This window comes from Puma concolor, chromosome B2 (genome assembly GCF_028749965.1).
Source record: "Puma concolor isolate L17-30 chromosome B2, mPumCon1.1.hap2, whole genome shotgun sequence".
NCBI lineage: Eukaryota > Metazoa > Chordata > Mammalia > Carnivora > Felidae > Puma > Puma concolor.
Window position 1 is genome coordinate 54,964,132 of NC_141671.1, and position 13,187 is coordinate 54,977,318.

The window sequence follows — 13,187 nt, forward strand, 5'->3', positions numbered from 1 at the left end:
TACCCAATATTATCTATTTATAAAAAAAATATTGTACCACTAAGTATTAAAAATGCTTACACTAAGTTTTTTGAAAGTAGTCCATCAACTATTTTTTATAAAAATAATTTTATATACTAAGTATAAATAATAAAGTATTGCCCCACTACTAAGAACTTTTCATAGGCATTCTTAACATTCTCTTGCTACTAAAAGGTCATTAACTTCCTAGGCAAAGCATTCCAATTCTAACAGAAGGAAAATCAGTAGCTCTTATTCAGATGGAAATGCAGCCACTTATAATTCCTGTGGGCTTACACCTACTATTAACTTCCTTTTCTTTGGAGCAAATGTTTGAACATATTTTTAAATATTTGTCTCTCAAAAGCACAAATTTAAACATTATAAATGACAAATTTAACCGTTTCATCCCCTGACATGTTCCTATCTAGATGTACTCCATCACATATGTTTATATGATTATATAGTCTTTGAAAAACATCATACCTGGCGTCTTTTCAAATAGTCAAGTGCAATTTGTACATTCTGTAGTCTGTGAAAACGCATCCGACCTTTTTCTCTGGGCTAAGAATAGAAAAATGCAGAGTATAAAAAACACTAGTTTCTGATACCACTGACCATGCTAAATACACTTATGATGTATACTCTATAAATATACTTTATGCTCATCTTAACATATCAAAACAGGATTTAATATTTGGGTAAACCCATTAGATTTTTTAAATTAAAATTAAATTAAATTAAAATTTGTATTTGAAATTGAATTTAAACAAATAGGGATTTCTCCAAATGTTTTATTTAAACATATGCTTTATTCCATTTTGCTTTATTTAAACAAAAGAAAAAGAAAAAATGCCACAGAACATACAGACTTTTTATAGTCATTATACTACAATTCTAGCCTACAGTTTATTAGCTTTGGATGCACAGAAAGAATTAAATACCATTCCCCATTTTGCCTTCTTAATAAAGTCTATTGTCAAGCGGGTTTTTATAATTATATATGTATGGCATGTTAATGAAAATGAGGTAAAGTAGCATGCAGTTAGTATAAAAATCACCAAGAAGGAGAAAGATGGAGTCTTACTTAGCCATGATAGAGGAAGAGAAAAAAGCAATTAAAGCCATATATTTCCTCTTTATTTTATTTTAGCTTTTTCACAAAATCAGTTGGACTCTTAATAGTTTTACTGCTTAGGGATGGACATGACTGTTTATGATCTCAGGAAAACTGGCAATCCATAATTCTTTTCGTTGGTGCCGTTTTCCTTGAGAAATGTAACAAGTTAGCAGACGGAAAACATAAGGAGATAGAGCTGAGAAGATGCTTAACAAAAATACAAAGAATGGAGTTGAAATTTTTCACATAAAATCTCCCAAAAGGAAGAAAAGAAAAAAAACACTGACAGCTTAGCTTCTCAAATATGAATATTGAAGGCCAAGGCACCATAATGAAAAGACAGCAGAGTACAGAACGGAAAAATAGGTTCTATATAAACAGGTAGAAATAATGTTGGTAAATTCACCCAATGGATCCAAAAAAAAAGCACAATTTCCAAATCAGGGGCACTTGGGATGTAGATGACAAAAGAAGCATTATCTGTCTTGCAAAGGTGGGCTGAAGTCAACTAAGTGTCATGAAGATGAAACAGTTCTATAGGTTCTACCAGGAATCCAGATTTTAAAACTTTCCCCCCTTCTAAATAAAAATAAGACATAGAAAATACATAAATAATGTCCATCAAATACCTATTGCCAGTATGATTTAAAGCATAAACTTAAATAGGAAATAAATTTCCATAAGTCCCTTCAAATAAAGCAATAGTTGCCACATTTGAAATATAAATTCCAGAAGTGGAACAAATTTGCATAAAAATTAGCAGGCTAGTTGTCAAGATTTCCACATTTATATAAAATGCATGTAAAATTCTTTAGCTAAAATGGCATCATATAATTCAATCACATATGTTCAATTACCATGCACTGCACAGTAACATCTAAATAAATTTAAAGAGAAAATATTTCCTTTGTCCAATTTTTTTGGTACACACACATCTACCTCACTATGGGTTTTGGTCCTTTCTATAATTTTCTAAAAAGGAGCCCCAACCCATGGGTTACTTCTCTATCACGTTAGCGCTCACCGCACTGTAATGGCTAGGTTAGTCGAGTTATGGGGGCCGACACCTACCCCCTTATCCTCATCCTCCACATCCTCATGCTGTTCATATTCGCATGCTTCTGTTGCACTCACCAATCGTAAGGTCTTCAAAAAATCTCGCTCCCTTGGCTAATGAATATAACAGACAGAAGATAGGACAGCAAAGACACAAGACAGACCAGAAATGAAAAGAAGAGCATGAACAGAACATAATGAAGGAGAACAAGTAACCAAGAAGGGGAAGTAATGTTCACAAAAAAGGAAATGACACCTGTGGAATGGGTTAGACCATTTTCCAGAAAGCAATGTTTATTTCCTTGCTATTTGTGAGTCTTTTAATATGTGGTTATATTATGCATCCAACCTCTGCTAAGCAAAAAAACCCAAAGGTAAAAAAAGAAGAACAAAAATAGTAGTTTTATTATAGAACTGATTACATAAGCAAAGTAGTCAAAGGGCTTCAATCTCCCAAATTCACATCACTTGAAGTCTGAAAATGATCAGGAATCTAACCAGAACTCTTTTTTTCAGGCAGAATTCACAGCGCTAAAGGCGAATGTTGCAAAAATCTGAACAGTCTCTACCAACAACACACTGGTCCTTACATAGACAGCATTATGTGTTCTTCAAACTAAATTAGGAAATTTAAAACTTACCAAGGTATCTCCCGAAAGAACCTCTAAAAGAGAGATTAAATTGTGTCCATCCCTTAAGTCTTCATAGAGATCATTCACATGTTTTCGAACCTACACAAAGAAAAGCAATTTAACTTTTGGGTCTAGAACGTAGATCATCTTTAACACTAAAACAAGAACAGAACAAGTAGGAAACATTCCTCATACAGTGTTCATTCTTGTAGCAATATTTTCACTTTGATTTTCTCATTACTTAAAAACTAAATTTGAATTTAAAAAAAACTAAAAAAAGTAAATTTCATATTAGTAATTCCTAAAGACAAACAAAATTGTTATCTTTTTAACATACTAGAGTTACTATAAATAAGCTTGGACAACTACATAGGGTTACAATTTTTTAAATACAGGCAATGGCAATAACCTTATTCATGATTCCTGATATAACAGCCAGAGCCACCTTAGCAAGACAAGCAAGTTTTCACCCCTCCCCCTAACCCGAGCTGGTCTTTCTTCCTATTCTTTGTGCCACCAGATCCAGGAGGCCAGATATACACGTTCCACACTTTAAAATTCCAGAAATATAAGCTAGGTGAAGGGCCCATGAGACTATATTCTTACTATTTTTGAAATTTCCTTAGTCTCTATATTTTTTTCAAAAAAATTTTTAATTCACGTATGTCAAGTTAAAAGACCTCTGCCCAAACCATCCTGTGCACAACATAAATCTTCTTGTGACAGGGGGTTTTTATAACCACATTAACACTAGCACAAAGTTAACACCTAATCTATAATAGCTTCTTCCTCCATTCCACAGGCCTGATTTAAGCTTGTGACTTTAGAGCACAAAACACCAAAGATTTCCCAAAAGCTTTGTTCAGTCTGCCAAGTAGGGATATCTCCTGTAAATACTTGGCCTGCTCTAAGGTTTGTGCTAGAGAGACAAATGTCAAAGCAGGCTATTAAGATGGCTGTTCCACAGCGGGTTGGCATGTTTCCATTTTCTCACCTTTTAGTGATTCCAGGCTGCAATACTTTGTGTTGATCTCATTAAAAGAGTTAAGAAAGTGGCCCAGAGGCAGAGACCAGAATCCCACCTACATCACACATAGGGCACAAGCCCTATATGCTTGCCAGTTGGTGTGGTAAACTCTCAAAGGTTTTGTACATATAAGTCAAACTTCTCTGCATTTCCAAAATGTCAAGTGAATATACAGCACAAAATAATAACAAGACCTAAACTATGATCAAAACTATCTGAATGCATAACAAGCAAGGGCTAAAGTAAACTGGAAACAAACTTTTGATGGTTAAGTTTTTCATCCTAAAGAACTTCAAATACTATTACATTTATTATCTTAGTTGACTACATACATATTTTGCAGTTTATCTGTGTCAGAAAATACTTTTTATTAATGAAGAAAAATTCCCCTGTTTCACATTAAACTTACTAATTCCTATGTGTTTTTGCCTAAATCACAGAACTTTTCAATATTTGATTACCTATCTAGGGATCATTAGCTACAAATAATGTAAGTATTAAACGTAGGCTCAACAGCTCTAAATAACTGCTAATATCAATAGTACCTATAAAATGTCCAGTAACACTGAAAGTGAGTCAAATTACGTTAAAACAAGTGTCCCCATCTTCACAGACTGACATTTTATTTTGATTTCCTAATTCCTGAGAAATATCAGCTGAATCTTTGGTGTCACAAGATAACGATGCAACAGTAAAATATAGTTTAAAAAATGTTTCAGTTTCCTAAAAAAAAAAGAGCATAACATATTTTAGGCAGTTCTCATTTAGAAAATCTGTAAATATCCAAAAAAGTTATACAGTGATTATCCCTTCCATTTGGGATACCATTAAATGACAATCCCCTCAAGTTCTCAATTATATTTCAGAGATGAATCAATTTTCAAGAATATTTTCAGGAACACATCTACCACACGCATGACACATATGCATGCAAATAAGCAACCTAGAGAAATGAGTACTAATACTTTTCTTTTTTTTAATTTTTTTAAATTTACTTAATTCTTTTGAGAGAGAGAGAATCCCAAGCAGACTCCACGCTGGCAGCAGTGCCTGACGCACGAAACATGACATCATGACCTGAGCCAAAACCAAGAGTCGAAAGCTCAACTGACAGTCACCCAGCACCTTTAATGCTTACTTTTCTACTCACTCATTGGAGCACTGTAAGAATTCCTTTAGTCCCATTCCAAACTACGAATTTAATTTACAAGACTAAGGACCTACTGAAAAACAAGGCAGAAGAGTTATGCTTATCAATTTCTGCACATCAATGCATCTAGATCTAAGTACTTCCCTGTGCATCTCCAGTGTAACGAGAAGGCAGCCTAACTCTAAAAGAGCCTGAACCTAAAAGAGATCACATTTATATAAATAATACTATGTAGTTCCTGATCCTGGCTTAATCTCTCAGAATAAATGACTTTATTGTACAGGTCTGACATTCTCAGCGCAGGATCAGGATGTGGCCTGCCATGACAGGAACTAACACATAGTGCTGAGAATTCCATGCTCTCTGGTCCACTGGACCCGCCCACGCACTGCCAAAGCCACATTTCAATCCACATCTACTTCCTTTGTAATTCTCACTCTCAGACAGTTAAAGATGAAGTGTGATTCTGAACACTTATTTCATAGGAAGGCAATTTCACAACTTGCTTTTTGCCAAATCAAACTAAACCTTCTTTCTGACATCAGGGACAATTTCCAAAATCAGGTGCCATTTTTCATCATCATATATATGCCAACAGTAAAGAAAAATTAAGTTAGATATGTGTAGAGAAGGATAATAGTAATATGATGCCATGCAAAACCAAGTTAGGAAAAAAGAAAACATGTAATAAGGGAAAAAAGAATGAGGAAACCTGCATTTTAGTCTTGCTTCTGCCACGGGTCTCATGAGCTAGCACCAGCTGCCTATCCTCTCTAGGCCTCAATTTTCTCATCTTCAAAATAAAACTTTGCACACAGGCCTCTAGTCTAAACCAGAGAACAAAAATTCTGTGATCTGAAAATGGTACAATGGAAAGGTGTCCTTAAGTCTTATGGCTTAATTTCTTAAGAATTTTAGGAGAGAATACAGAAATACACTAATTTAATTTCTGTAATACTTGAAAAAATCCTGAGGCTATACTGCCTATTTTTCCTGCCTCAAATGATTATTCTGAAGGTTCACGTAAATACTACATATAAAAAATGCTACACAACTGCAAGAGATACCATTATCATCATCTTTATCTTGCTATGTCAAGCAAATGTTACCGTTATTAACAATAATAAATACAGGGACAGTTGGCTGGCTCATTCAGAAGAGCATAGGACTCTTCTGAAGGACTCAGCATACAACCCTGAGATCGATCTCAGGGTTGTATGTTCAAGTCCTACCTTGGGTGTACAGATTACTTAAAAATAAAATCTTAAGAAAAAAAAGGAGTTATAATAATAATAGTAATAATAGTAATAATAATAAATACAAATACATACACAATGAACTATTCCTAGGCACCTGAGGTTGTCTGTGTTCAAGTGCTTGTATTTGCTCATTTTCCTGACCACCAAAGAATGGGATGAAATAAAATGTTAATCAACTATTAAAAGTCAGCAAATCTGCATTATGGGGAATGAGTGGTTGTGGATGAAATGAGTGGAAATAATTGGGCTTCTCTAGAAATAGCTGATCTAGTGACCAATTTATAAAGAAAAAAAGGAATTAAATAGTTAAACTGACACAGAAAAGCTTTTTATTTTGTCCTAAGCCTGAGTCATAGACATTTGGCCTGGTAACTTTCCTTCACAGATGACTATACTAACTGCCAGCAGTCTTAACCTTCTGCTTCAATTTTTAATAAAACGTTCTTTCTTCTCATTTTGGAAATTTTCCCCCGTGGGGCAAAAAAACTGTCTGAATAAATCGTGCTACGGGAAGTGATGAGCAAAGTGAAACCAGCCTGAGATACTCTGGGATTAAATTATATAACTTGAATTACATAATAAGGATGAAGCATCATTTTCTGTATTTCATACAATTCTAGAATTTGCAGTGCTTTTTAAAAGGTGCGCACTGCATTGCATCTGCAGTTCACCCCTAGAGGGCACTAATCCTTTGCTTAAGAACAGTATCCTAAGGAAGGAAAATAAAGTACAAAATGGTGGGGAGGGCACACCAGGAGAGAGATTATAAACAAGGTGATAGTGATGATGACATAAGCAATACTGCAATTCATTTTTAAGATATATATGTATATATTCTGCCAGATTTACATCATCTAAATGGCTTAAATAACCAAAAACCCCACTCTGAAAATTTGTTAACTTTTGATTGTTTGGTTTGTTGTTGCCTAAGTCAAATACAACTTTGAAGATAAGATCATCATCTAGCTGTTCATTTAAATACGTTTAAGACTGCCTTTTTTAAAAGTCTGATTTTGTAGTGGTTGTTGTTAATCTAGGAAAATTCCACAAGGTTACTTCCCACATTTAAACTTAAAGTTACCATGTAGCTGCAGTTCGGTTCAGGTCACTAAATCTTTACTGAGCGTCCATTACATGCCCAGGTGTCATTTAACTTGTAAGGGTACAAGATGAATAATAAGAGAGTGCCATCTCTCGAAGCCTTCAGACTGAGGTGACAGAAATGGAGAAAAGAGCTTAATGTTCCAAGAGGAGGGAAGAGCAAGAACAAAGACAACCAGGCAAACATGCACACAACTGGGATGTGAGCTCCGAGGAAGGAAAGCAGCCTGTGAAATGAGTGAAAGGAGAGGCAGAAGGTGAGGTGGGGAAAGGTGGGCTGGGAGACCCGGCGTGACAGCTTTGCATGCCACTTTGGGAAGAAGCTCAGACCTTTCCTGAGCAGAGAACCACAGAAGGCTCTTAAGCAGAACAAGGACTCAGTATCCCTGACCAATATAAAAGCTTCCTTGTAAAGTATTATCTTGAGCAAAAAATAAAGTAAAATAAAGTATTATCTTAAACCCTAATCACAGATAAAGCTATTGAGGGTCAAATCTATACACAATAATGAGGAAAGGTCTCTCAGAAAAAAGCAGAGGGAGCATTCTATCAGTAAATCTTCGGTAAAATGCACACATCCCAGCACAGCAAGGGGCCCAACAGCAGCCACAAGAAGCATCCAAAGTCCTCTCTTAAAGAAGTCCTACATCCAAAGGATACAGTATTCTGGAAAACAACTAGCTATCTTTAGGAAGGAACATAAATAATAAAAGAAGGCTTGTCCCAAATAAGATCGCCTCACAGCCTACTAATTGAGTGAAGAGAAGAGGGACAGTCAGCTTCAGTGAAAACTATGAATTAAAATGTTTTTCAATGCAATTTTTTTTTTACTTCAAACCAATACACTCATGAAAAATAAGCTACCACATTCTCTTGGGAGAGATCCTTAGAAATTCTAGTTCAAAAAATAAAAATAGGGAAGAGGAGCAAACATAAAATTAAATTAAATTAAATTAATTAAATTACATTACATTAAATTAATCTATCAATATATTACCTTACTAACTAGTGATGAGTAACTAATGCTTTTAAAATACACAGATATGTTTAAAAACAATATATATTCTTGGGTAATTATGAGACAGGAAAACCAAAGGGACCCCATGAAAGAAAGAGATGGCTTTTTTTTCCTTTGCTTCTTTTCATGCTTCTGTTCTTGCTAAGACCCTACATGCCCCTCTTACACACGCTTTAATGTATATCCTCCTAATAAAGGACAAGGAGTTAATGATTTCTTTGGGGTCTTCCAACCAATAGATAACATCTAAGGAGTGACCAGGTAGGTTGTCATGAATGTTCTCCAAGACCACTGACTCCAAACACCTTGATGTCAAGACCCCTGGCTCCAGAGCATTAGTGACTTATGGAGGACACTTGAGCACTCATCCTAGTTGGACAAGTTCCTGGATGCCTGAGAGAACATGTACACCAGACCACCGACCTCACTTAAACACTCCAGACCCCCTCCTCCTGGGGTGTCTGGACAGCTCAGGCATTGGAACATGCCACTCTTGATTTCTGGGTTGTAGGTTTGAGCCCTGTGTTGGCTATAGAGATTACTCAAAAATAAAATCTTTAAAAAACAAAAACTCCAGACCCCTAAGCAAAGATGAGACTCATGCTCCTTTTCCTGAGTCTCCTAGACACCATTGTCTGTAGCTGCTCCATGTCGTCAATAAACTCGGCTCTTCTTTCCTGTCAGCTCACGGCTCTTGTTTTTTTTGTTTTTTAATTTTTTTTAATGTTTATTTATTTAAAAAAAATTTTTTTAACATTTATTTATTTTTGAGACAGAGAGAGACAGAGCACGAATGGGGGAGAGTCAGAGAGAGGGAGGCACAGAATCTGAAACAGGCTCCAAGTTCTGAGCAGTCAGCACAGAGCCCGACGCAGGGCTCAAACTCACGGACCGCAAAATCATGACCTGAGCCGAAGTCGGCCGCTTAACCGACTGAGCCATCCAGGTGCCCCTAATGTTTATTTATTTGTGAGAGAGAGAGAGAGAGAGACAGACAGACAGACAGACAGACAGTGGGGGAGGGGCAGAGAGAGACAGAGACACAGAATCCGAAGCAGGCTCCAGGCTCTGAGCTGTCAGCACAGAGCCTGACTTGGGGCTCGAACTCACAAACCGTGAGATCATAACCTGAGCTGAAGTCAGACACTTAACCTACTGAGCCACCAGGTGCCCCAACATGGCTCTTGTTTGATTTCCATCCTGTGAGAAGCCAAAGATCCTCTTGGCTGGTCCCGCAGGGACCCCTCTGGGTCCTCGGACCAGCCTGCCTGCATCAGTTAGTTGCTTTATCTGAACAGTTTTCTTTACTCCAGTACTATTTCTTCAAGAATTGTGAAAGAATAAAAGCTACAGTTTACATTCTACTTAAATTACTATAAATTCTAAATTGGTGCGAGCAAGTATAATGGGGAAATATCCTTGTCTGCTATAATAAAAGGGGTGTCATGCTTTTTTTTTAGTAAATATATTAGGTCAGGATTAAGGCCATACTTAATTCATATTCTTTACTGTTTTATAAAACTATAAAGATATTTATCATAAATCTTAAGGTATTAATGAATAAAATAAGGAAGCATTTAAAACAAATCAATGTTGATCCTGGGCAGTACAAATAATCTGTCTTCTTTATGTTGGAGCCAGTAAGTTCTTTGACAAAGAAGATTTCTCTTTTAAACTTTCAGGTTTATAATCTATGATCAATTTAAAAAACAAAAGCAAAAAGGTCTTCTCTAGCCTTTCACTAAAAGGTAGAACATTAGATGGTTAAATAAAATAAAAGCATTTATTTTACTAATAAACACTTTTAAGATTTGGGAACAGTTTAGTCTTCACCTACATATTTTTTATATTCTCTTTTGCACAGTTTCACTATTATCATAGGAATCTTTTCAAAAGGCTCCTTCAATTTTTTAAATTTTGCAAGCGTGCAACTATTTTCCATAAAAATCTGTTTTGGGTTTGGGATAGTGGGTTCTGCTTTGGTTTAGTCTGGGTTTGAAGCCTCTACATTTCCTTCCAGTTCTTCCCTCTAAGGGAAGATGGGGGAAAATTTATTTTTGTGTGTATTTCCCCATTAGCCTGCAGATCTTTGATCACTTGCAGAGTTGTATAGTTCTTCTGCTAAGCAATTACAAATAATGTCACTGAAAGAGAAAAATGAATTCAAAAATCAGTTACTCTACTTACTTTTTTGCATCTGTCCACTGTTTTTTTTTTGGAGTTAATTTTTATTAAAAATGTGAGCTAGACAACCTCTGTACTATAATGTCAGACCAATGAACACTGATTTATAAAGAAACCAGCATTATCAATTCCACGTAGTCTTTAAATGGAGTAGGGAAAGGAAGAATGGGGTGCACTATTTTAGCTGAGATTTAAAGGATGTTTCTGTCTAGTATTCTGTCACCAAGGGTAAAATCTAATGATGTTTGGCAGGAGGATATGGATATCACCTTTTAAAAGTTTTTCAAGTATCCTCCTAGCTCATTACTTACATATATCTTTCTTTAAACCATTTATGACTTGAAAAAAATCACGGTAAAAGCTATTCTATCAAGAGCAGCTCTCAATAATAACATAAGTTAAAGAGAAGGAACCAATCACTAGCATTTTTGTTTTAAACTCTACACTCAACACAGAACTTGGACTCACAAATCCCAGATCAAGAGTTGCTTGCTCTACCAACTGAGCCAGCCAGACACCCCTCATCACTGGCATTTTTATACTCACCTCTTTCTGGTTCACATTCTCACAATTTGGGCAAAAGAAAGAAAAGGCTGGCCAAAGTGGGGAGGGCTATAATCACAATACTTCTAATGAATAATTAATAAGCTAGTCAATGAGACTAAATTTTTTTTCATTAGAAACTAAATTTTGATGTAAATGTGTGACAACAATAATAATTTAATAAGACAAATCATGACAGCTGAGCAGAATACTATTATAATAGCTAGTTACTACATGAGTTCATATGTGCCAACTCCTAAAAAACATAACTAGACACAAATTAAGCCTATTTAACCTAGATGGTCTGTAACCACAGCATCAAAGTCCTACCCTTCACCACCAACATTTTGAAAGATTCCACTGTATTTTCAAATTCTAGTTTCAAATGAAAAAGTTGGAAACAGAATTGTGCATATTTTTCAGTAAAAATCATGTAAATTCTTTTAAATTGTTAATTCCTTTTATTTAAATTACAGTCATGACCAAAATTTACAACTAGTTCACAAAATGTGCATTTCCTCAATAAATCCCCACTTAAGGACTCTGGGAAGGTTACACCGGTATCATAAGTCAGGATCAGATTAGTTACTAGAAAATGGTGATGCATTCAGGTAAATATATTCAGTTCCCATATGAAAATGAAGACAGCTCCTGGAATACAGAAACCTATCAGTCATTCGCCCCTTAATGCCAAGTCACTTCATCTGACTGATTTTCTTCTTAACACCCATTATCAATTTCAGAGAAACCTTACATGGTTGATGATTAGATGGCATAACTTTTTTGGGAGGAGGGGGGTGGGCGGAAAGTCTGAAGGAAGCACTGCAGTGCAGGGCATGGTAGGATTCCAGAGTAAGAGCTTTTAACACTAAGAAGGCAGCAGGAGAACTCTGGGTAGCTGGTGAGTGGGGACAGAAGAGTCCAAGAAAGAGATATAGAAAAGTGACAAATAAAAATGTCAGCTACTTCACAATTCTGATTAAAGTGCTTGTTATGGCACCTGCGTACTGAATACTTTTGAGTTGAATTATCTCCTTTGGGGCATTTGTCAGATGCCCTATAGAGTGTCAATGGCTGACATGTTACACAGTAATTCAACAATTAAGTAGATACTTGTCCCCAAAAAAGAACTGTCCTCTCTCTTTGTGGCACCATTTAACATACCTTTTACAACTGGACCACTTTCTTACACCATACACAAAAATAAACTCAAAATGGATTTAAGGACTTAAATGTGAGATACTGAAACCATAAAAATTCAAGAAGAAAGCACAGCCAGTAATTTTTCTGACACTGGCCATAGTAACATTTTTCTAGATCTGTCTCCTCAGGCAGGAGAAAGAAAAGTGAAAATAAACTATTGACACTACATCAAAATAAAAAGCTTCTGCACAGCAAATGAAAGCATCAACAAAACTCAAAGGCAAGCTACTAAATGGCTGAAGATATCTGCAAATGGTATATCTGATAAAGAGTTAGTATCCAAAATATATAAAGAAATTATATAATTCAATGCCCCCCCAAAAGTAATCCAATTAAAAATGGGCAGAAGACATGAACAGACATTTCCAAAGAAGACATACAGATGGCCAAGAGACACATGAAAAGACGCTGAAAAGATTCATCATCAGGGAAACGCAAATCAAAACCACAATGAGTTATCACTGCACACATGTCAGAATGGCTAAAATCAAAAATGCAAGAAACAACAAGTGCTAAAGATGTAAAGAAAAAAGAACCCTCATGCACTTTTGGGGATGAAAACTGGTTCAGCCACTGTAGAAAACAATACAGAAGTTCCTCAAAAAATTAAAAATAGAATTACCATATAATCCAGTGAACTACTGGGTATTTACCCAAAGAATACAAAACACTAATTCAAAAAGACATATGCACCCCTATGTTTTCTGCAGCATTATTTATAATAGCCAAATTATGGATGAGCCCAAGTGTCCATTGATAGATAAATGGATAAAGAACATGTGGTGTATGTATACACACACACACACACACACACACTGGAATACTACTCATCCATAAAAAGAATGAAATCTTGCCATCTGCAACAACATGGATGGAAAAAGACAGTATAATGCT

General features: G+C 35.7%; 1 protein-coding gene across 25 annotated transcripts in view; it reads right to left on the minus strand.

The window, feature by feature from the left end:
* Positions 1 to 13,187, minus strand: part of DST (dystonin) — a 502,305-nt gene that overhangs the window by 225,399 nt on the left and 263,719 nt on the right. For 14 of the 25 annotated variants that reach the window (XM_086707116.1, XM_086707108.1, XM_086707118.1 and 11 more), the window contains 3 exons: positions 2,818 to 2,907; positions 2,192 to 2,290; positions 487 to 564 (listed from right to left, as the gene is read on the minus strand). In XM_086707116.1, the coding sequence (XP_086563242.1) occupies positions 487 to 564; positions 2,192 to 2,290; positions 2,818 to 2,907 (267 nt within the window). The remainder of the gene's footprint in view (positions 1 to 486; positions 565 to 2,191; positions 2,291 to 2,817; positions 2,908 to 13,187) is intronic. The other 11 variants (XM_086707135.1, XM_086707115.1, XM_086707127.1 and 8 more) reach the window with 2 other exon arrangements.